Source organism: Notechis scutatus, chromosome 4 (assembly GCF_049901735.1).
Source record: "Notechis scutatus isolate UNSWTSFEM ecotype Mainland chromosome 4, rNotScu1.2, whole genome shotgun sequence".
Lineage (NCBI taxonomy): Eukaryota > Metazoa > Chordata > Lepidosauria > Squamata > Elapidae > Notechis > Notechis scutatus.
Genome location: NC_142012.1, coordinates 61,700,573 through 61,724,119, shown reverse-complemented (window position 1 = coordinate 61,724,119; position 23,547 = coordinate 61,700,573). Strand labels below are relative to the sequence as shown.

General features: G+C 40.2%; 1 protein-coding gene across 3 annotated transcripts; it reads left to right on the top strand.

Annotated features, from left to right (window-relative positions):
- The first annotated feature begins 583 nt into the window (after window positions 1–583).
- Window positions 584–22,896, top strand: NMU (neuromedin U). 3 transcript variants are annotated; one of them, XM_026676591.2, is made up of 8 exons: window positions 627–922; window positions 7,228–7,277; window positions 7,504–7,551; window positions 8,302–8,361; window positions 12,489–12,563; window positions 16,948–17,001; window positions 19,105–19,144; window positions 20,697–22,896. In XM_026676591.2, exons 1-7 carry the CDS (start codon window positions 721–723, stop codon window positions 19,138–19,140), a joined length of 525 nt encoding a protein of 174 aa, XP_026532376.1. In that variant the 5' UTR covers window positions 627–720; the 3' UTR covers window positions 19,141–19,144; window positions 20,697–22,896. The 3 variants fall into 3 exon arrangements, with proteins under 3 accessions (XP_087819757.1, XP_087819756.1, XP_026532376.1); XM_087963631.1 differs by lacking the exon at window positions 12,489–12,563 and having other exon boundaries at window positions 584–922; window positions 20,697–21,250; XM_087963630.1 differs by lacking the exon at window positions 7,504–7,551 and having other exon boundaries at window positions 586–922; window positions 20,697–21,250.
- Window positions 22,897–23,547: the final 651 nt, after the last annotated feature.

Genomic DNA, 23,547 nt, shown 5'->3' with positions numbered 1-23,547 from the left:
CTATTCTGCTTCTCTACTCTTCCTATTCTATTCCTATTCCTATTCTGTTCTATTCTGCTTCTCTATTCCTATTCCAATTCCAATTCTATTCCAATTCTATTGTATTCTGCTTCTCTACTCTATTCCTATTTTCCTATTCCAATTCCAATTCTATTCTGCTTCTCTACTCTATTCCTATTCTATTCTGTTCCTATTCTGTTCTATTTTTTTTTCAGTGCCCCTGTAACTTTGAACAGTCACTACTCAATCAACTGTTATAAATCTAGGACCACCTGATTTTGGGCGGGGAGGAAATCATTATATGGGGGGGGGGGGTCGCCCACACTTTCCTTTCCAAAGCGTCCCACTCGGACTCTGCCACTTTCTGCCCCGTCGAGCAGAAAGGAGGAGGGAGAGGCTAGCTCCCACGGGAGGGGCAGCCCCACGCGTGTTTTTGGCGCGGCTCCTGCAAGGCGCCGCGGGGCCATCCGCGCCTCCTTCTCCGAGAGTCCTTCACGAGGGAGGGACCGGGCGGGGGTGGACGACACGCGTCCTGCTGCTGGAACGGCGCCCCCTCGGGTCACGCGTGGGCGGGCGGGCGAGGCAAGGAACGCGAAGTCGCCGCCTTCTCCGGATCCGGGAGACTTAAAAGTGGGAGCGCTCCAGCCCAGCCCTTGCAAAACCAGAGCGGCCGGCCGAGGAGGGAACGGAGCGGTGAGCGCCGGGACGGAAAGAGGCACCATGCGAAGGGCGAGCGCTTGCCGGACCCGGCCGGAGCAGCGGCACCTCCCGTGGGCGGCCAACGGCGGCTGGAGGAGCAGCAGCAGCAGCAGCAGCAGCAAAGCCGGTCCCCTCAGCCGGTGGAGGGAACCCGGTCCCGGAACGCCTTGGAGGTTGCTGCTGCTGCTCGCCCTGCTGGCCTTGGGGGTCAGCTCCTGCCAAGGTAAGGGGCGGAGGGGGGGCAGCCCCGGTCCCCTTTCTCAGCCCAAGTCTCAGCGCCTCCTGGGGTTCTTCTCTTGGCAGCCGGTCTCGCTTTGTGGGTGTGTGTGTGGGTGGATGTGTGGGTGTGGGGGGGGGGGGTTTCCCCAAACTTGGCAACTTTAAGACTTGTGGGCTTCAATAGAATAGAATGGAATGGAATGGAATGGAATAGGACAAAAAGAATGGGATGGGAATAGAAATAGAAATAGAAATAGAAATAATAGAAATAGACTAGACTAGACTAGAATAGACTAGACTAGAATAGACTAGAATAGAATAAGGGGTAGAATAGAGTAGAATAAGGGATAGAATAGAATAGAATAGAATAGAATAGAATAGAATAGAATAAGGGGTAGAATAGAATAGAATAGAATAGAATAGAATAGAGTAGAATAGAATAGAATAAGAGGTAGAATAGAATAAGAGGTAGAATAGAATAGAATAGAATAGAATAGAATAGAATAGAATAGAATAGAAGAATAGAATAAGGGAAGAATAGAATAGAATAGAAATAGAATAGAATAGAATAAGGGGTAGAATAGAATAGAATAGAATAGAATAGAGTAGAATAGAATAAGAGGTAGAATAGAATAAGAGGTAGAATAGAATAGAATAGAATAAGGGATAGAATAGAATAGAGTAGAGTAGAATAGAATAAGAGGTAGAATAGAATAAGAGGTTAGAATAGAATAGAATAGAATAGAATAGAATAGAATAGAATAGAATAGAATTTTTTATTGTGTGGTTGGACACACAAGGAATTTGTCTTGGTGCAAATGCTCTCAGTATACGCATTTCCCCCATGCGTGCGCATTTCCCCCCAGCACTTCTGCGCATGCCCACGCAATCCCCTCACACTCAGGGTATTCTGTCCTGTACAAAGACAGATGACTATCTTTTTTACTATTCTGTCCTGTACAAAGACAGATAGATAAACTCCACAAAGTATCCATACAAAGTCCTTTTTATTGGTTCATCAGGCATCCTCAATAACTCACAGTTATGATGAGATTCTTCTCAATGTCCAATCCTTTGCATATCTGTCTTTCTGGGTAAAAAGATGGTTATCTCTTATCCCTTTTATCCCATATCGTAGAAACAGAGGGTAGAGATGCTACCATGAGGCTGTGAAGAAACCTCCTCCGACCCACCAAGGGTCAATTCAGTGACCAATCAGGGTTACAGATGTGGCCACATGACATAACTACATTTCCCAGGATACTTTAACTACATTTACCATGATGCATTCCCTTAAGCGGTCAGCTCTCAATTCCTAACTAACTATCCCAAATCCCATTAACTCTAAACTGTCTGGATGCGCGCATGTCTCCCATTAACCCCCCCCCCGCCCCCTGCAAATGCATGCCAGATACCGGACAATCAGCTGTCGGGCGGCGGTATGCACGCTCATGCACAGTAGGGCTCTTCCAGGCGACCTCTCGCATGCCGGGGGAAATGGCTCTGCGTGCCACTTCCGGCACGCGTGGCATAGGTTCGCCAACACGGCTATATACCATTTCAGACAAGGGACTGTCCCAGTCTCTTCTTAAAAACCTCCAGTGATGAAGCACCTACAGCGTCTGAATCTTGTTCATGTGACCATGGTCATTAAGTGTGAAAAACGGTCATAAGTCACCTTTTTTTTCCCAGTGCCATTGTAACAGTCACTAAATGAACTGTTGTAAGTCCATTGCTTCCTGCATGTTGCTTCTAGCGTGTTGCTATTTTGAGTGGAAAAACACCGAGCCTTGCAAATGCTATATTCTGAGGCTGAGGATTCCCCTCTTTAAAATGGCCATTAAAATGGGGAAGGGTGTCCCCCATCTTTCAACTCTTCCCAAATAGTTGTATATTCACAAATAGGTTTCCTATCCAAGCATCCCTTCCTCTTATTCAAAGTTTACGTTTCTTGCTTTAAGGCAATTGGAAAAGTTTGCTTGCTTCCCCTCCCAAAAAAATTCACCAGGGTTTTAATACATGAGGTTTTACTTAGATTTTGGGATAGGTATCACGAAGTATATAATAAACAAGGCAAACTCTTGAGTGACTTACCTATTTTCTTGATAGAGGGCTGTTAAGAGGTTGGTCTCTGAGCTAGCTTGGTTTCTTGCAGACGTTTCATTACCCAACTAGGTAACATCATCAGTGCTAGCATTTCATTACCTAGTTAGGGTAATGAAACATCTGGAAAAAAAAGCTCAGAGAGCACCAAGGAGAGTCCTCTTGTCAACCTTCAGCTGCAAATATTCTCCTTTTATTAGGGATGTTAAATTTACGCATTGCAATAAGCTGCTTTTCTTACACTGTAACATAATGTTAACTTAATCCTACGCAGCTTTTTCTCTGGTAATATCACATTACTAACTAGAGCATACAAAACATTTGCTAGACCAATACTTGAATACAGCTCATCAGTCTGGAACCAGCATTACGTGTCTGATATTAACACAGTTGGGAAAGTCCAGAAATATTTCACAAGAAGAGTTCTCCACTCCTCTATTCGTTGCAGAATACCTTATGCCACCAGACTTGAAATTCTAGACCTAGAAAACCTAAAACGATGCCGCCTTCGGTCCGATCTAAGTATATCATATAAAATTATACATTGCAATGTCCTACCTGTCAATGAATACTTCAGCTTCAACCATAACAACACAAGAGCACACAATAGATACAAACTCAAGGTTAACCGCACCAAACTTGATTGCAGGAATACAACTTCAGCAACAGAGTGGTCAATATCTGGAATACTCTACCTGATTCTGTGGTTTCTTCCCCAAACCCCAAAAACTTTAACCTTAGACTGTCTACTATTGACCTCACTCCTTTCCTAAGAGGTCTGTAGGAGGCGTGCATAAGTGCACCAACGTGCCTACCGTCCCTGTCCTATTGTTTCTTTTATATATTTTTTTCTTATATGTATCCATGTATTCATAACTATGTTTTTTTTACTTATACCTATTATCTTGCAAGCAATTGACAAAAATAAATAAATAAAGTAAATATGAAAAGTTGCAAAAGGTGTGCCATTTTATACCTATCAAACTTGGCTGGGGAATTCTGGGAGATGAAGTCCAGAGGGTTTAAAGTTTCCAAGGTTGGGCTTCCCTGTTCTAAATGGAATACTTCCAGAGGTGGGTATTCAGCAGGTTCTGACCAGTTCTGGAGAACCGATAGCAGAAATTTTGAGTAGTTCGGAGAACCGGCAAATACCACTCCTGACTGGAGTTTTTACAGTATCCTTCCCCGGCCACACCCACCAAGCCATGCCCACAGAACCGGTCGTAAACAAATTTGAATCCCACTACTGAATACTTCTTCTGTTTCCAACTCTGTTCTATGTCTTAGGAATTTCTTATCAATTGTGTTAAGCTATGTTTTGGTCTTAGAAAAGAAAAATAATCCAATTTTGGTCCCGCATAACTGTGTATTATGCAGAGCTTTAAGTCAGATCTGGGGGTTCTTTCTTGTCATAATTATAGCAATAAGAATGTAATTCCAATTTTAAAACTCTGTCTTGTTCTCGTTTAGTTTTAACAATGAATGTCATTTCCAATGCAAAGTCACTTATTATCAAAATGTAAGTCCCTCTAGAGAGCAATAGTGCCTTTTTTAGGTCAACTAATAAATAATCTGCAAAATATTAAATTTTCAAATAATAGTTGACGGAATAAAGAATGGGATACCAATGAATATTATACATTAATTTTAAATAGAAGCCACAGCAGAAATAAATACCCTGCAATAGTATACAGGGTATAGGATTTCTTCACACAATGCAGGCATTATAGTTTTGAGATACCAATTTGTATTTCCCTTTCTAAATATTTTCAAGTATATCTATAGTATGCTCATTGAACAAAATGCTTGGATTTAAAACATAAAGTTAAATTTGCTAGTAGATTCTGAAGATATGTATTTTAAGGCAAGTAGATAAATACATTTAAAAATATCCCAGTTATTTATTCTCAAACCGTTCCATGGTTTAGAGTCCTTATTTCACTGATAAGTAACAAAAATGACAGCATTCGTCAAAGCACGCAAAGAAATGCACTTATATGGAATGTTCATATTTAATATCATCTAGCCTGATCTGTATTACTTGCTTCGTAGTCCTAAATGAAATCATGTTCATATTTACAACTTCAAAATATATTTAAAAAATCATAAAAATGAAAATGTAATGAAGAGAACGTGAATAATGGCAGAGGCTTGTTTGTATCTTCTCTTTGTGCTTCTACACAAAGTATGAACAAAGCATAGACATTGACCGGTTAGAATTTTAATGAGGTGCTTAGCTCAGATTTTATTCTTTGTGCAGTTCCCTTCTATTTCTTTGTTGCTTCTTCTGTGACTTTTTTCTTCCTTTAAAAACAGAAATACGTGGAATAGTTGCAAAATGCTTTTTTTTTTAAATTAGTAGTGCTAAGAATAGTATCCAGAGTTCAACTAGCAAGCACAGCTGATGTGCATAATAAAATATTTTACTAACAAGCTGTAAATGGGTATATTCTTTCTGCCCTCATTTTACAATTTGAATTCTTTCTAGCTTTCTATCTGTCTGTCTGTCTATCTATCTATCTATCTATATCATTTATCATCTGTCATTTATGTTCTATCTCCTACCAATATCTATCTGTCTGTCTGTCTGTCTGTCTGTCTGCCTGCCTGCCTGCCTACCTACCTACCTACCTACCTGTCTGACTGTCTATCTATCTATCTATCTATCTATCTATCTATCTATCTATCTATCTCTACACACACACACACATACATATACATATACACTGTACATATATACATTCATGTTTCAGTTTTCTGGCAGCAAAGCCCATTGACTATAATTTCCTTCAGAATAGAAAGATATACATAAGATTATAAAAAAATCAGAACTGTTTAATTTTATCTTTTTGATGCTTTTATTTATTTGTTTTCTCTAGGAACAATGAAAACACCCTGTTAATATAATTCTACTTGCCTATATACATAAATGTCATGCTATTCCCTTTTGGGATGTGTGACGCAAAGCACAAAAAAATAATATAAAGTAGTAAGAAAGGAAATTAATTGCATGAGATAAGAAGAGGAAACAGGTTTAAACCTGGATTTCACCAACACTATTCAATATATTCTCCATACCTTTTGTATTTTTGCAAATAATTCTGGCTGCCATTATATCTGTACCTCACTTTTTCTTTCTGAGAAAGAGAAATTATTGGACTCATTATCTTTCCCTGCTGAAGTGATTAATTGCAGTCATTCTGTTTACAGCGTTTGGACTGGAGTATCTGCAGCCAGAGGCTGTTGCAGGTTCGTGGGAGAGCTTTTCTCCAGGAGGGAGAATAAACGGAACGTTGGGGGCAAAATTGGAGCAAATAAAGGGACTCATACCTGATCTCTGGCTGTGTTGCCTTTGTGCCATGCCCTGGGTCATCACAGCGTCATGTGCTGGCCATGCCCATGCCCGGTTTAGCAAAGGGGGGAAAAGTCCTGACATGTCACGTGACGCCATCGTGATGACATGATTTGACACCTCTGCTCTAGAAAATGTTAATCTATAGTATATTTCTTGATCATTTGTTCCATATGCTTATGATTCCTTATAAACAAGGAACCATAAAAATTCCTTATTCATAAATAGTTGAAATATTGATTAGTTTTGAATATATGTCTTTTAGAGAATGAAAGAGTCAGAAAAACATAGTATATTTTTCCCTATCATCATTTAAAAAAAATACCTGAGTATATAGAATTCACATCTAGATAAAGTAGTCTAATTTAAAAGAAAAAAAAAGTTCTGCATTCAAATATATGCAGATATTTATGGGACAGATCACATTTCAAACTCAATATTGTTGGGATTAGGGATTAAAATAAAACATGTTTGAAAACATGTATTTCACATAACCCAACGTATACTGCTATGCAGCTCAGATTCAAAAGTATGGAAATTTCAATACTCCATTCACAATTTTTTTGGCACTGAAATTAATGAAAAGCATGAAAAAATAATGATGTAAGCATATAATATTTCATGTTGCAACATAAATCACACCTGAAGTGAACTGTTTTCGGACTCTGAATATCAGCTTCTTGTGTATATTCAATATCTTGCCTGCTTTTTTGTTACTAACACTTTCACTCTGTTTTCTGAGTTACAGTATTTGTTTATTCATTGACATATTCAGAGTTGATAATCTTTGCAGAGCTGGTAATATCATAAATAAATTTTTTTTAACCCAGATCATTGTTTTTCCTTATTTCCAGGTGTACCAGTGATGTCCCATGTTCTCCAAGGAGAAAAAGTGTGGAATGAGGTAAAAAACAGTATCCCTCATATTACTACATTCAGTGTTGTTTTATTTAACACAAAAGTGTACCTATGCCATTTGTACTATACGTTGTTGTTTTTTAAACCAGATTTAATAGCTGAGGAGACTGGCAAAAACTTTATTTGTAACACTCAACAAAAAAGCTTAAATTTCTTTCATTTTTGTTCAGTTGAAAACATAACTGAATCTACTTTCTTGTCAATCTTGATAGATAGATGACATGTGTTCTGCTATCCCAGCTAGAGATTCTCTGCCTCAGGTCAGTTTAATTTAACGTTTTAAATAATGTAAATGTGTGTTGTTGTTTTTTAAGGCCCCTGTCGGAATCTGACTTGGAGAATGAAGCTGAATAGCTGACAGGAAGTGGGAGTGTGGCTCCGTTGGCTATGGAAGAAACTGGGGAAGGGCAAAGTCCAACTGGGCAGAGCAGGGAGAGGTAGAACAAGGGAGAGGGAGTTCAGAGGAAGACCCAGGCCCATCCCCTCTTCATCATAGGGCATGCAGGGAGGAACGGAAAGGGGAGCAACGTGAGTTGAGTGGCTGATAAGGGAGGAAAGAGCCCTGATTCCCTTCATTAGCTGCAGCTGGAAACACAGTGTATAAAAAAAGGAAGTTGCGTGCAGCAGGCTGTTTGGAGCAAACATAACTTTATCTTATATCGTCATGGCTTATCTGTGTTCCTGGTGTCTTCCCAACTGTGTGAGCTTTGCCGTGCTTTCAAGTCTGAAATTCCTGCTCCTGCCCTGCCAAACTAATTACTTCAGTTTGGTTTGTTTGGATTTTAAGTTACAGTTTGTGTGTACCTTGTATTGGACTGAATTTTCTACAGTCAAAGGCTGTTCCTGGGAGAGTTTTTCTCCAGCCCGAAGGTAACCTGGACATTGGGAGCAAAGTTGGAGATAATAAAGGGACTCTTATTGCTTATCTGACTGTGTTGCCTTTGTGCCACGCCCCGGGTCATCACAGGAGGATGCTTTCAGTTCATTAATCTAGTCTCTTTTGTTTTTAGCCATCCAATGCTCTTGAAGAATTTTGCTTTATGGTTCTGGAATTTCTACAGAAGGAAAAGGTAATAACAGTTACCACTGTATTTTTTTTAATATGGTAGTCAGATTCTTCTGTTCGGGTAGTCTTTGATTTATGACTGGTTGCTTAGCAACTGCTCAAGTTTCTGACGGCCCCTTCTAATACAATACTCAAGAACCAGTCCTGAAGTTGTAACTGCTGTCTCCCCATCACATGACCTCATTTCGAGTGCTTAGTAACCAGTTCACATTTATGGCCATTTGCAGTGTTGTGCGGTCATGAAACCACCACAATTCATGACGTTTTGGCCAAAACGTGACACTTACTTCCAGTTTTCAGAAAAAGTACACCCCCATAGTGAACAATGGGTTCCTTTAACGACTGCTGCCAAGGTCAAAAAAATGTGATGGTTCTCTTTACAACTGTCATGACTTATGACAATAATGGGCAAGATGCATTCCGGTCGTAAGTTGAGGACTACTTGCAATGTTTTATCATTAGTTTTCAAGCAAACGGTGGATGCTAATGGATTCTCAGCTTTGGGGTTCTCTGATACCAGCTGTTGCAAGGCTACTCACAGATGGATACATTTAAATAAGGAATATGCAAAACCATATGGTCTGTTTTTCTTCTTAAACATGTCGATATTACTATATCAAGAATGACCGTTCCAGTGGGTTGTTTCAAAATATAATCTTTTAGATTGGAAGTGGCTGGCAGAATGTTCAGTTCTATATATCTTTAGCTTAGATTGTTTATTTATTTATTGTTGAATTTATTTGCCACCTATCTCACCGATATAATGTAGGTGGGTATATGCATAATATTTATTTTTTTTGTTTAGTTGTCGTGCTTATGTAGTGTATACTGGAAGGTGGGTGATCCTTTGAGAGCTGTATGCAACCAAATTTCATTTTAATGTATGCCGATTAACATCCCTTCAAAGTGACAATAAAGTTATTCTAAGACCTAAGTCTAATGGGGATTCTTCTCTAGTGGGAAGCTGATTAGCAGAATCATTGCTCAAATTTTAGGTGAGCCAGGTAATTTAAAAAATCTGAAAGGTTTAGTTTAGTTCTGTTTAGTTCAGTTTAGTTTAGTTTATTGTCATTGCACATCGCACAACGAAATTAAATACCATCTTCAGTGTACTATGCAGTAGAATTCCACGGAGCTACTGCCCTAGGATAGAAGCTGCCCTGGGATTTTCAGCCTATTTGTCTTTATTTTTATTACCCGTCTGCCAGCTGGTAATAGTTCAAAAAAAGGGTGCCCAGGATGAGATAGATCTTTGAGAATGTTTTGAACTTTCTTAAGGCAGCTGGAGCTATAAATAAACTAGCAGATACCAATAAGCCATTTCTAATTTAGAAATGTATCAGAGGTAATTGAAGGGGAAAGTACCATGCGGAATCTGATTGAAAAGGTATATATCTTATGTAGTTGTTAGAAGATGATTGTTATAAATGTTTAAGGGGATAATTAAAAGTTGAATGTTTAATGGGATTTCAAAGGGAATTAATGATAAGCTATAGGGGTGGCAATTGTGGGGGAAATCTTGTTTTGAAATGTTTTAATTGAGGTGGAATTTTTGAAAGGATGAAATATGAAATATGCGATGAAATTGTAAACATGACAGATAAAAGTATAAATTTAATGAATATGAAGATATGAGAATTGTAAAGGAATAGGTTAAGAAATGTATGGAAAACTTACAAAATAAGCCTGAGGGAAGTATTTGAGAAAAATAATAGAGAACACATACAGTGGTAAGATATGAAATTAAATATGAAAGATGATTATGTCATTAAACCTATTCTGTATGGAGATGTGAAAACCTGGAATCATGCTGTTCACTAAAAAAAACATGTTTTTTTCCTTTTGTTTTAAATGTGGAAAATTGAAATAAAAGATTATTTTAAAAAAGCCATTTCTAATTTGCATAAGCCTTGAAATGAATTTAAATTCAATATTTTCTGTATTACATAGCAAGACAAGCCATACAAGCAACTTCTTTGTATGGTTGAAACAGTTCAGTGTTTATTCCTTTCTAACATTTTTATTTGAGAAATTACTGGGCTTTGATGCAGATTATTTTGAATCTAAGTTAATTTCAAGCCATTGTTTCCTAAAGTTGTCTTCAGAAACTAATCAAAGTTGGTGTTGTCAAGATGGTCGCAAAAGGGGATGACATGCCCCCGGGACACTGCAACCATCGTAAATATGAGTCGGTTGCCAGGTATCTGAATTTTAATCACATGACCATGGGGATGCTGCAAAGCAGAGGTGGGTATTCAGCAGGTTCTGACCAGTTCTGGAGAACTGGTAGCAGAAATTTTGAGTACTTCAGAGAACCGGAAAATATCACCTCTGACTGGAGATTTTACAGTATTCTTCCCCTGCCACGCCCACCAAGCCATGCCCACAGAACCGGTAGTAAAAAAATTTGAATCCCACCACTGCTACAAAGGTCATAAGCAGGGATGCAACTCAACCAGAGTGCACACCATGTTTAAAAAGCCTATTTACAACTATAATACTGTACTTACCTTCTACCGCAGCCCCGGTGAGTAAAACAGCTGAGGCATGGCAAATCCACTCAGCCACGTGAATCAGCTCTGCTCCAAAACAAGGAAATAAAGCCGAACTAGTCTGAACCAGGAAAATCCCACCCCTGGTCATAAGTGTGAAAAATGGTCATAGGTCACTTTTTTCAGTACTGTTGGAATGGTCACTAAACATTGTAAATCAAGGACTAATAAAGGAGAATATATGCAAACATATATCAAGTAAACAACTACTCACAAGGACAGTTTTTTCCCGAACGCCCTCACTCTGCTAAACAAATAATTCCCTCAACACTGTCCAACTATTTACAAAGTCTGTAACTATTAATCTTCTCATCACTCCTTATCACCCATCCCCTCCCACTTGTGACTGTATGACTGTAAGTTTGTCGCTTGTATCCTTACAATCTATAGTGATTGTTTCCTAGTATGATTTGATTGCTTATTGTGCCCTATGACTATTATTCAATGTGGTACCTGATGATTCTTGACTCTTGGCAAATGTACCTTTTCTTTGATGTACACTGAGAACATTTGCACCAAGACAAATTCCTTGTGTGTCCAATCACACTTGGCCAATAAAGAATTCTGTCTATCTATCTAACTCAGGGCTGAAATGAGGGGTCCTTGTTGCTCTCTGAGCTTGCTTGTTTTCCTGCAAGACGTTTCATTACCCAAACTAGGTGTTGTGGTTCGCCAGCAGCCTGTGCAGATGGCAGTGGACTTGGACAATGGGGAAGAACAGGGACCAGTCCGGGAGTCTGGGGCGGACTCAGACGAGGGTCCTGCGTCCAATGCAGAGGTGGGGCCAGGACCATCTGAGAGTTGCGTGCTGACTTGGAGCCTCCAGAATCTGGCAGCAGTAAGGCAGAGGAACAAGGGGAGCCTGTTCCCAATGCGCATGTGCGCAGAGCTGCTAGAAGGCAAGAGCAGCTGAGACAAAAGGGGCAACTCGGGAGTAAGTCTGGGAGGTGATTGCCCCTCCCCTAAGGTATAAAGGGCAGGCAAAGGTGAAGAAACCTTTGTAGGAAGCAAAGTCGTTCGTTCTGTTCAGATTAATCCTTGAAGCTCTATGTGGACTTTGTACTTCAGTTGTTGTTGTTTTTTACCGTTAATTTGGCACTCTAGTTGTTGGCAGCAATTCAAAGGAGAGAAAGGTGGGTGTTTATCTCGAGGAACTGTATGGGACTCATTACGGGCTGGGAATGAACATCATTCCCAGCGTTGAAATAAAACAAGCGTTGTTTGGGCTAAGCGTGTGCTTAATTAGGTCTCGGAAGCCTTGGTCAGGAGTGCTGACAGCACTCCTTACTAGCACTGATGATGTTACCTAGTTAGGGTAATGAAATGTCTTGCAAGAAAACAAGCAAGCTCAGAGAGCTCCAAGGACCCTGAAGTCAAGGACTACCTGTATTTAGCCCTCTAACCAGTTTTGGTGTAATAATAGCCCTGATTCCAACATGCCATGATTTTAAGCCTGGGAGATATTTATTATGCATGTCTCTGCTGTGCTTATGAGTGTCTGTTGCAGGAGAGGGACTTTCTTCCAACCTCAAGCTAGAATCTCATTGCTGTTCCTGTGTCTGTGTTCCTATTCTCTTAGCCACTGGTCACGCATCCTTGGCTGCCACCTCCTCCCCAACTTCATGACAGGAGACAGAAGAGATACAAAGCGGACGTATGTGACTTCTAAGTTATGCACAACAGCATAACTCCATGTGTCTTACTCATCCTTTTTTTTAAAAAAAAAAGCTTCTATGTCTTAGTTTTAATTATTTCTCCCCCCCCCCAATATTTTTTATTGTCCTTTTTCACCTTTTATACATCTTATGATTTATATTGACTGCTTCCTAGTATGATTTGATTGCTTATTGTACCCTATGACTATTATTAAGTGTTGTACTTTATGATTCTTGACTCTTGATGAATGTCTCTGTTCTTTTATGTACACTGAGAGCATTTGCACCAAGACCAATTCCTTGTGTGTCCAATCACACTTGTCCAATAAAGAATTCTATTCTATTCTATTCTATTCTATTCTATTCTATTCTATTCCATTCCATTCCATTCCATTCCACTCCACTCCACTCCACTCCATTCCATTCTATTCTATTCTATTTCTATTGTAATTCTGTTCTATTCTATTCTATTTCTATTGTAATTCTGTTCTATTCTATTCTGAACCCTATTCTATTCTATTCCTTATTCTATTCTATCCTATTCTATTCTTCATTCCATTCCATATTTTCTATTCTATTCTATTCTATTCTATTCTATTCTATTCTATTCTATTCTATTCTATTCTCTTAACCTTAATATCAACAATACTGTGCCATCATTATTATACAAACCAATCTCATACAACCATCTACATTTATCTACATTTATATATGTTTATCTATAATTTTCTTATCTCTGTTAACCTTATTTCTATTTTTCAACTATGTATACCAATTGTCCCAAATTTCGTAACACTCCGACTCTTCTTTATCTTTTAATTTTAACGTCAGTTTATCCATTTCAGCATAATCTAGTTTTTTTTTTCAATTACTAATTCCTCTGAGGGCATATTATTTTGTTTCCAGCATTGTGCGAATGCTATCCTTGTTGCTGTCTATACATGTAATAAAATATATTTAATCTTTTTCCTATATGCCCTAAGTTTTAATTATTTCTATTGGACTGTACCATAGAGGTAGTCCTCAATTTACAACAGGGGACTTTAGGGATCATTTGAAGTTACAACGGCACTGAAAAAAAAGTGACTTACGACCGGTTTTCACAGTTATGATCTTTGCAGCATCCGCCAGGGTCATGCGATCAAAATTCAGATGCTTGGCCACTTGCTTCATATTTATGACGGTTGCAGTGCGACCTTCTGACAGGCAAAGTCAATGGGGAAGCCAGATTCATTTAGTGACTAGGTTACTAACTTTAACAACTGCAGTGATTCATTTTAACCAATGCAGCAAGAAAAGTCGTAAAACGAGGCAAAAGTCACTTAACTCCTCACTTAGCAACGTAAATTCGGGACTCAACTGTGGTTGTAAATCAAGGACTACCTGTATTTCTAAGTGCCTGCTTCTGCTTTCTTATTCAGAACTAAATCCTATGTGCGTTGGATATTAGTACATTCATTTAGCACTGTAGCCTAAATCAGTGGTCGCCAACCAGTGGGCCGCGGACCACTGGTGGTCCGCGAGAAAATTTTGGTGGTCCCCAGAGAAATTTGGTGGTCACCCCCAAAGCGCTCCCCCCAAAGCAATTAATCCAGGCTGCATGGGAATACAAGCCAGCACCGCCCACAGGGCCCATGGGAACACAAGGCTTGCATTGCTTGAATTGAGAACAACACAAAGTAGTGAGGGGAGGGGGGGAATGGGTGGAGGTGGGGAACTTGCCCCACTCGCCTTGCCTGGCCACCAGTCTGCTTCTTTTTGCTTCTTTCTTCTTCTGCTTTTGGCTGCACGCAAGGAAAGCAACAGAAGTCTTTCTTTCTCTCCCCCAAACTCCATCAGAAATGAGTCTTTGGGACCCTGCAAGGCATCCTGCTCCAAGAGTCTGCACCTGCGTGACAAGTCTCACAAAGACTCGTTTCTGGCGGAGTTTGGGGGAGAGAAAAAAAGACTTCTGCTGCTTCTGCTGCTTTCCTTGCATGTAACCAAAAGTCTCTCTCCCTCTCCTCCTGAGAACAAAGCTGGAAATGGTATCCTGCAATCCCAAATAAAGAATGATTGATCGGTAGGAAAACGGGGTTGGAAATTTTCCTGCAGACTTTTTGGGGGATTATCCCAGGGTCTCTGGTCAGCGGGATTTAAAATTATGACTTTGGTGGTGCCTGGGGTCCAAAAGGTTGGCGACCCCTGGCCTAAATTACTCATGACAGTCTTGTACTATTGGTTTCAATAGGACAATAATAGGGCAACAAGCCATAGAATCTGTTAGGACCGTGATGGCACACGTACCAGAAGTGACACGCAGAGCCATTCCTGCCGGCACGCGAGAGGTCACCTGGAACAGACCCACTGCGCATGCGCACGGCCCGCCAGCCAGCTGATTGTTGGATATTTGCTACGCATGGCGGGGGTAGATGCATGGGGAACCACGCACATATGCACAGAGGAGTGGGGCATGCGCAGGGGGCGGGAGGTCACGCGTGCATTGCACTATGGGTGCATGCATTCCCACATGTATGCATGCGCACTTTCTGCACGCAATGAGAAAAAGGTTAGCCATCACTGTGTTAGGATATTGTTCTGTCCCAGCCGAAGGTTCCAAAAGCAAACACAGATAAACTCCAAAATTGAAATATTCATGGCTTTATTCCATAAATTACCCTCTTTGTAGATAACAGATGACTTCCAGCCAATTAGTCCAATAAATCAGAGTCTGTAATCATCACACTAACTCCTTCAAACTTTGCCTTTTGCAAAGGCAAAAGCCATTTGAAACCAGGCTTATATTCCCCAGAGGGAGGGGCCATTAATTAGCATTCTTACTCCCGAGTCGCCTTCCTGATTGCTGCTGGCGAACCACAACAGATATATCTCAGGCATTTTATGATGTTTACCCCTGTTTATATGGCACTTCAAGATATACAACAAGAAGTAAAGTTGGCAGGTATGACTTTTTATTAATAAGGACAGCATAGCTGTTCAATGCAAGAGTCTATTCGGATCAGTCGTTATTACATCACTACAATATCTATTCTATAGCATTCTTCCTGTACTTGGTGCCCTTCAGAATTCTTGACCTGCATAATCAATATTTGGTGCTTTTCAGCGCAGTCTAGTATCTAGATTCTTAGTCCAAGAGTAGCAGAATCTAAATCAATATTCTTATACTTAGGAGTGGTACTTGAATATATGGATAGTTGAGAAAGGAGCAAGAAAGGAAAACACTTAAAGCAGTGAACCATCACTAATTAAGTAGGAACCAGCATCTTTCTATGTAAATATTGATGTTTGTGTGTCTGGCACTTTTAATTGTCAGAAGACTCCAGTGACAAGAGATAACAGATAACAGATAATCAGAGTTGGAAGGGACCTTGGAAGGGGGTTGGTTACCCCCTACACCATTTCTGACAAATGGCAGTCCGATCTCTTCTTGAAGGTCTCAAGTGATGCCGCTCCCACAACTTCCGAAGGCAAGCTGTTCCATCGGTTGATTGTTCTCACTGTCACAAAGTTTCTCCTTATTTCCAGGTTAAATCTCTCCTTGTTCAGTTTCCATCCATTATTCCTTGTCCTGCCCTCAGATGCTTTGGAGAATAATTTGACCCCCCTCTTCTTTGGGGCAGCGTCTCAAATATTGGAAGATTGCTATCATGTCCCCCCTGGTCCTTCTCTTCCCTAGACTAGCCAAGCCCAGTTCCTGCAACCATTCATTGTATGTTTTAGTCTCTAGTCCCCTAATCATCCTGTTTGCTCTTCTCTGCACTTTTTCTAGAGTCTCAACATCTTTTTTTATAGTGTAGTGAACAAAACTGGATGCAGTACTCTAGGTGTGGCCTTACTAAGGCTTTATAGAGTGGTATTAGTACCTCACTTGATCTAGATTGTATCCCTCTGTTAATGCAATTTAGGATTGCATTAGCTTTTTTGAAAAAGAAAATATTCCAATATATTCATTTATTTTATTGTAATTAAATTGTAAGAAACATTAACTGAACATGGATCATGTTGGATTCTGAATTTCTTTGGATGGTGAGGTGGGTGGCATATAAATTTAATAAATAAAATAACTATCATAATCCCAACAAACCCTAAGAGGGCTTCATCAACTAAGTAGACTCAATATAAGTTAGCATAACCTGACATTCTCATAGTATTTAAGAACTCCTAGTACTTCTTACGTCTTTTTATGGGATCTTAGCATTCAGACTATTGATTGTAATTGCATTGATTGTTGGTGTAAATGTTTCCCATTTATGGCATATCCACTCATTAAGCTCAAATTGAGATGGTTTGTAGGAGTGAAAGGTCTTGAGATAGGCAAAAGAACGAAAATAGGTTACTTTGCCACCGTGTTTTGGGGGATTTTGAAATCTGTTCTCTTTTTAGGAAGAACTTCGAATACCTGGAGGAGTTCAAAGCAGGGGATATTTTATGTTCCGAGTAAGTCAATTTCTGTTTCTTTCTGGCTCAGGGCTATATGAGAAGACAATAAACGGGACCTATGCTGAGAATTTAGGTTGTTCTTTGGGAATAGTCTTTTGGCTGGCCAATAAACTAGAGCAGCCAATAGATGATGCAGCCGATTTTATCATCTTCATGACTCTGCTTTAAATACATAATACAACTAATTTAAGAGGCAAACGATACCAGGGGTGAGCTTCAAAAATTTTAGCAAAGGGTTATCTGCCCAGTTGCTGGGTGGGTGTGGCCATGGTGGGCGTGGCCTAGTCAGCCTCCTGCACCACGGCCGGATGTGTACATGCATTTTTGCTCTCCCTGGGCTCCGGAGGCTTTCCTCGAGCCTCCGGGAGGGTGAAAATGGCCGCCCCGGGCTCCGGAGGCTCTCTGGAAACTGGCCCATTTCCGGCCTTCCCAAACTTCCGAGAGGCCCATTTTTTCACCCTCCCTGAGCCTCCCTGAGCACCCTGCACTCACCTGCATCCAAAATGGGCCACGTGGGGACCCCCAGGAGAGGCGGGGTGGGCGGGGCAGAGCCCGCCAGGAGTGGGATTTGGGGGTTCTCCAAACGGCACAGAATTTTAGCTGGGGGCTCTCCTGAACCCCTGCGAACCCCTATTTTTTGAACTGAACATCAACCGGTTTAGAGAACAAACCTTGAATAAGGTTGTCCTCCTTCAACTGTGTTGTTTCTTTTGCCTTCATTAATTTCCCGGGCTGTTATGTGTGCATGTGCACAAAAAATGCGCACAGCAGGATAGGACAGGATGACCTAAATAAAGAAATCTCCAAAAGGGGAGAGAGTAGGATTGTTCTCAGTGTAGTAGAGCAGGGGTCCTCAACCACCGGGCCGCGGACCGGTACCGGGCCGTGGAGCACTCTCTACCGGGCCGCAAAGATTTTTTTTAAAAAATGGCGGCTTTCTTCACCTTCGTGAATGCTGCTGGGATCGGGGATCAAGGACACAAATGAAAGAAGGGAGGGAGGAAGCAACCGAGCCTGTCCTTCTCTCTGGGTCAGCTCTCTCAGTCGCTCTCTCGCTCCTCCACCAGCACAGGAAGAAACTGCTTCAAAGAAGCGGGGGCTTTCCTGTCGCCGCAGCTTCCCGAAGCGCCCGTTTCTTCCCATCCCGTCCGTCCGCCCGCCCGCCAGCGCGCGGGGGGTTCAACCCAGTGCTCCATTCTGCCTGCCTGCCTGCCTTCGTTAATGGTTGAATCGGAACAGCTTCGGCTGAGTAAAAGAGCCGAATAGTTATTATTCTCAGACGAAGCTGCTCCCAAACAACCAGAAACTAAGGCAGGCAGGCAGGCAGGCAGGCAGGCAGGCAGAACGGGACACTGTGGATTGAAGAGCGCGGGCGGGTGGGAGTGGGGTGAAACGGGCGCTCGGAATAGTTGCGGCGACAGGAAAAGCCCCCCTTCTTTGAAGCAGTTTCTTCCTTGGATGGTGGAGCAGCGAGAGAGCGAAGCCTCCTTCTCTTCTCTCCCCGGTCCTTGCACAAATTTTCTGCTTGAAACCGGTCCCTGGTACAAAAAAGGTTGGGGACCACTGTAGTAGAGCACTGCAATATGGTACTTCCAGCATTTTCTGAAGAGATCAATGAAAAGCCCTGAGCATAAAGAGGTACGGATGGACCTGATACATACCAATTGCTCCGTTTCTCATTCTTCTACCAGAGAATAATTCTGCAGTCCTCAACTATTGATTATCACTGCTATCTTCCAGCACTACATATATTCTGCTGAATATGTCAATATAAATGCTGGCGAGTTAAATCAATGAGTTGAGCAGACTTCATGGCTTATATACCTCTCTAGGGCAACTTGCAGTCAGAAAGCTTAGTTTAAGGTAAACGGAGGTCAATATTTTTTGCTCATTTTTCCTACTTTTCCTTTACTAATGAAACTCTCAGATCTCTTCTCTTGACATTCAGCTGTAATTAAAACGTAAGAGCAATCTGGGGGGGGGAAATCATAACGTGTTAGAAATTTGTTTCAAATTGCAAATTGCAAAAAATGAGTTTATAACTCTCACAGAGGCGTTCCAAAAAATACTACTTATCTATCCTTTCTTTTTCTTTTGTAGCCACGTAATGGGAGAAGATCAGCTGCTCTCTATTAAAAAGGTGTTTAATCTTACTTTTTGTTTCAAGTAATGCTTTATAATATAGTTGGAATGCCTATGGAAAAGTATAAAAATTACCTTTCACCAAATCTTATATTTTTAATTTTTTTAAATAAATACTCTAGGCACTAACATGCATGGAGGCACGTATTATAGATAAGTATGTCTGTGTGTGTTCCTAACCATTCTACTAAAGAAGTTAAACAAGTGGATAAGGATTAAATTTCAGCATTTTAAGGCATCCTTTCATCTCCCCAGAAAGAAGCCAACCATTAAAAAAAACCATTAAAAAAAGAAATAATTCCAGTGCTCAATTTTTTGTCCTGAGAACAAAATCTCACTTTTTCTATCATATCCTTCCCAATGTGTAATGGAAGATTTTACTGCTTCTCTACATGACTGCTTCCATATCTCCTGATTTTGTCTGTTTAGAATTGTGTAACCACCTGATTATTCAAAAACTATAAATGTAACCTAAGCCATGTACAATTTTCTAAAATCCTTTAGTGGTATCACTGTGGTTGGTAGAGCCACTTTGTTCTTTTAAAAAGCCCTCTTTGGTCTTCATGGATAAGAATGGAGGTTTGTTCCTATCATGCCCGTCAGAATCTGAACCCGAGAAGAGAAAAAGCTGACGGAATGGGGTGTGTGGCTCCACTGGCTGTGGAGGAAACTGGAGAAGGGCAAAGTCCGGCTGGGCAGAGCAGGGAAGAGGTAGAACAAAGGAGAGGGAGTTCAGAGGAAGACCCAGGCACATTCCCTCTTCATCCTAGGGCATGCAGGGAGGAATGGAGAAGAGAGCAAGGTGGATTGTGTGGCTTGCGGGGGAGGAAAGGGCTCTGATTCCCTTCATGAGCCACACCTAGGAATGAAAGTTTAAAAGAATGGAATGCTGATTGTGGCAAGCAAATGTGACTTTATCCTGTGTTGTCTGCTTATCTGTGTTCCTGGTGTCTTCCCAACTGTGTGAGTTTTGCTGTGCCTTCACGTCTGGGATTCTTGCTCCTGCCCTGCCAAACTAATTACCTCAGTTTGGCTTGATTGGATTTATAGTTACAGTTTGTGTTGACCATGTTTTGGACTTGATTCTCTCCAGCTAAAGGCTGTTCCTGGGAGAGTTTTTCTTCAGCCAGAAGGTAACCTGGACATTGGGGGGCAAAGCCGGAGCTAATAAAGGGACTCTTATTGATTATCTGACTGTGTTGCCTTTGGGCCACATCCCAGGTCATCACAGTTTCCATAGCATCACCCACTCTTCAAAGTCTTCTGTCCTACAAACAGACACTTCCCTGCCTCAGTGGGGCAAGTTGTAATTCTGTGAAAGACACCACATTTAAGAAAGAGAGAGAGAGCAGATTCTTGGAGAAAGAATCCTTGAAACTCTGTATTAGAGCAAGCACAGATTCCAGTAATGGATTTTACTAATCAGTATCGCAAAAATATTAATATTCTCCCGGGCATATAACACTAATCCATTTTTAAAAGTGTCTATCATAAAAATGTCATGTAATTGTTTAATATATTATTATAATTATTTTTCTTTCTTTCTTTAGGCTTGTTCTTGGGTCACCTTTGGGGCTGCAGAGAAAAACGGACATCTTATGCGCTATTAAATGTCAAAGCTTTTTTTAAAAAGATACTCTATCCACAGCACAAAATTCTTACCATTAAAAATGCAAACTTCTGCATGTTTACTCACAAAAATGTTCTTACGCTCACATTAGTGTTTAGAGGTTTGCAACCTAAAGTACCATTTTTAAAGCATCTTAACATTATTCTCTTCCCTTGTGTTACAAGTTTTGAAATTGTGTGAAATTAAATTATAAACAAAAGTGTTGTATGGACCTTGCTGGTTGAGTGAATGCTACATATATATAGTTTTTTCCTCCTTTATTGTAAATAAAAACATTCAATAGAGAGTTGTTTTTAATGAGAGTATTTTAATGAGAATGTTGCTGATTGTTAAGTGTCTTGCTTTCTGTGCTTTAGGTCTTATGATTTCCTTTTAGGCGTAAGTGTTTTTTGCAATACAACTAATGCACTAATATCCAGAATATTTTGAAATGTGTCCTCCTTGCATATTATGATATTATGAAGCACGAGAACATTGGAATGTTCAAAATCTTGACTTCATTTCTTTGTGTTACCATCTACACTTCTTAAGCATCCCATTCTGGTGGCATTCAACTTTCTTTAATAATACACTGGCTTAAATATAGCCATTTAAACTTTTTTGAAAAACATTTCTTTGCTGCAAAAGTCTGCTTCTTACCCAATTACTATATATTTCCTTGACAGAGATGGGCAGTCTAAAATCATGAAAATCTATCTATCTATCTATCTATCTATCTATCTATCTATCTATCTATCATCTATCTATCTATCTCTATCATCTATCTATCTATCTATATCTATCATCTATCTATCTAATCTTTGCAGTTCTTAACATTTCTCAATTCCTTTTTTAATTTATTAAATTCTCTAATAAACATTTGACTAAAGAATAGATCCATGTACTAGCTCTAATTTTTTGGCATTTATATAAAACTTGCAAAGCTTCACTGCATTTTCCCTGTCAAAGACAACTAAATAGGCAGATTCAAAAGCCTCTTATTTTTATCTTCCATTCATTCTGTTGGAAGGAGTTCTAATATTCTTATACGACATCTTTTTCTGACGTTATCCTATTTTCAGTCCCATTTCTATCATATTTTTCTTGCTCCATATCCATTTTTCCCAAGATCCACTATTGATACTACTAAAAATGAGTTGTCCATCAGAGGAGAACGCTGTAATTCCCCTTAGTCAAGTTTTTGGTGACCAATTGTTCATGATTAATTTTCCCATGTTCTTCTTTTGTTGTATTTATGTTTTGGTCTGTGACCACAAATAAAGTATTACTACTAAAAATGTCCTCCATTCAGAACTCTTGTCATTGTCATCCTCATCCTCATTCTGGCCATTGTCTATATACTTCTACACAAGGCCTCTTCTGCCTGTTTCCAACCAATACAATTTTGAATTTTCCTTTGCCAACTGGGCCCGCGATACTTCAATCCATCTTGGTTTAGGTCTTTTTGTGGACACTTCTGATCAAGTGGAATCCATTCTATAACTGCCTTAGTCCACCTGCCATCAGTTCTTCTAGTTTGAAAATGTGTGGACTTCAACTCCCGGAATTGAAGAGCTGAAGTCCACACATCTTCAAATTGTGAAGGTTGAGAAACGCTTGCTCTTGACCATTGCCTCCTCTCACATTCTCATTTTTCCACAGGGTGTGGTCAGCATCAAACGGGCCTACACGTAGGATTCTCCTTTGCTTGTCATAACTTTGGTGAATGGAGGCTTTCACATGCTGTTTTGTTGTAGGATGGAACAGATGTAGGATAGACAGACAGACAGACAGACAGACAGAATTCTTTATTGGCCAAGTATTGGACACACAAGGAATTTGTCTTAGTCCATATGCTCTCAGTGTACATAAAAGAAAAGAGACATTCATCAAGAGTCAAGAATCATAAGGTACAACACCTAATAATAGTCATAGGGTACAATAAGCAATCAAATCATACTAGGAAATGGTCAATAAAAATCTTTAGGATACAAGCAACCAAGTTACAGCGACAAGTCATAAGTGGGAGGAGATGGGTGAAAGGAAGGATGAGAAGATTAATAGTAATAGTAGATTTGTAAATAGTTGGACAATGTTAAGGGAAATATTTATTTAGCAGAGTGATGACGTTCAGGAAAAACTGTCCTTGTGTCTAGTTCTGGTGTGCAGTGCTCTGTAGTGTCGTTTTGAGGGTAGGAGTTGAAACAGTTTATGTCCGGGATGTGAGGGGTCTGTAAATATTTTCACAGCCCTCTTTTTGACTTGTGCAGTACACAGGTCCTCAATGGAAGGCAGGCTGGTAGTAATTGTTTTTTCTGCAGCACACGACGTTACCAACCTACTCATGCCACATTTGGCATTCCTTTCTAATGGTTAGAAAAGTACAGATCATTTCTGGCATATTTTGGTCAAAGCACAATTAAAGTCTAGTTTTTCCCAAAGCATGCCTGCATATTCTGTGCAAGATGTGATTCCAATCTAGGGCTCCTTTCAAGACAACATATCAGCAAGGAGTCATGTGCAGTGTACTGATACACACTGAGGCTTTATAGCAGGGGGTCCCCAAAGTTGGCCACTTTAAGACTTGTGGACTTCAACTCCCAGAATTCTCTAGAATTCTGGGAGTTGAAGTCTACAAGTCTTAAAGTGGCCAAGTTTAGAGATCTCTGCTTTATAGCATTGTAAAGTTTACAAAAAATGGAACCATGAACAGTGAGTAAAAATTACCTTTGGGAAATATAACAAATAGTGTTCAGTAGCTGTATTTGTTTATTCTTTGAGCAAATCCCTTT

Coding starts and splice junctions, on each gene's coding strand:
- NMU (XM_026676591.2), top strand. CDS start 721: ATGCGAAGGGCGAGCGCTTGCCGGACCCGGCCGGAGCAGCGGCACCTC. Junction 923..7,227: donor GGGGGTCAGCTCCTGCCAAG/GTAAGGGGCGGA, acceptor CCTTATTTCCAG/GTGTACCAGTGATGTCCCAT. Junction 8,362..12,488: donor AATTTCTACAGAAGGAAAAG/GTAATAACAGTT, acceptor CTATTCTCTTAG/CCACTGGTCACGCATCCTTG.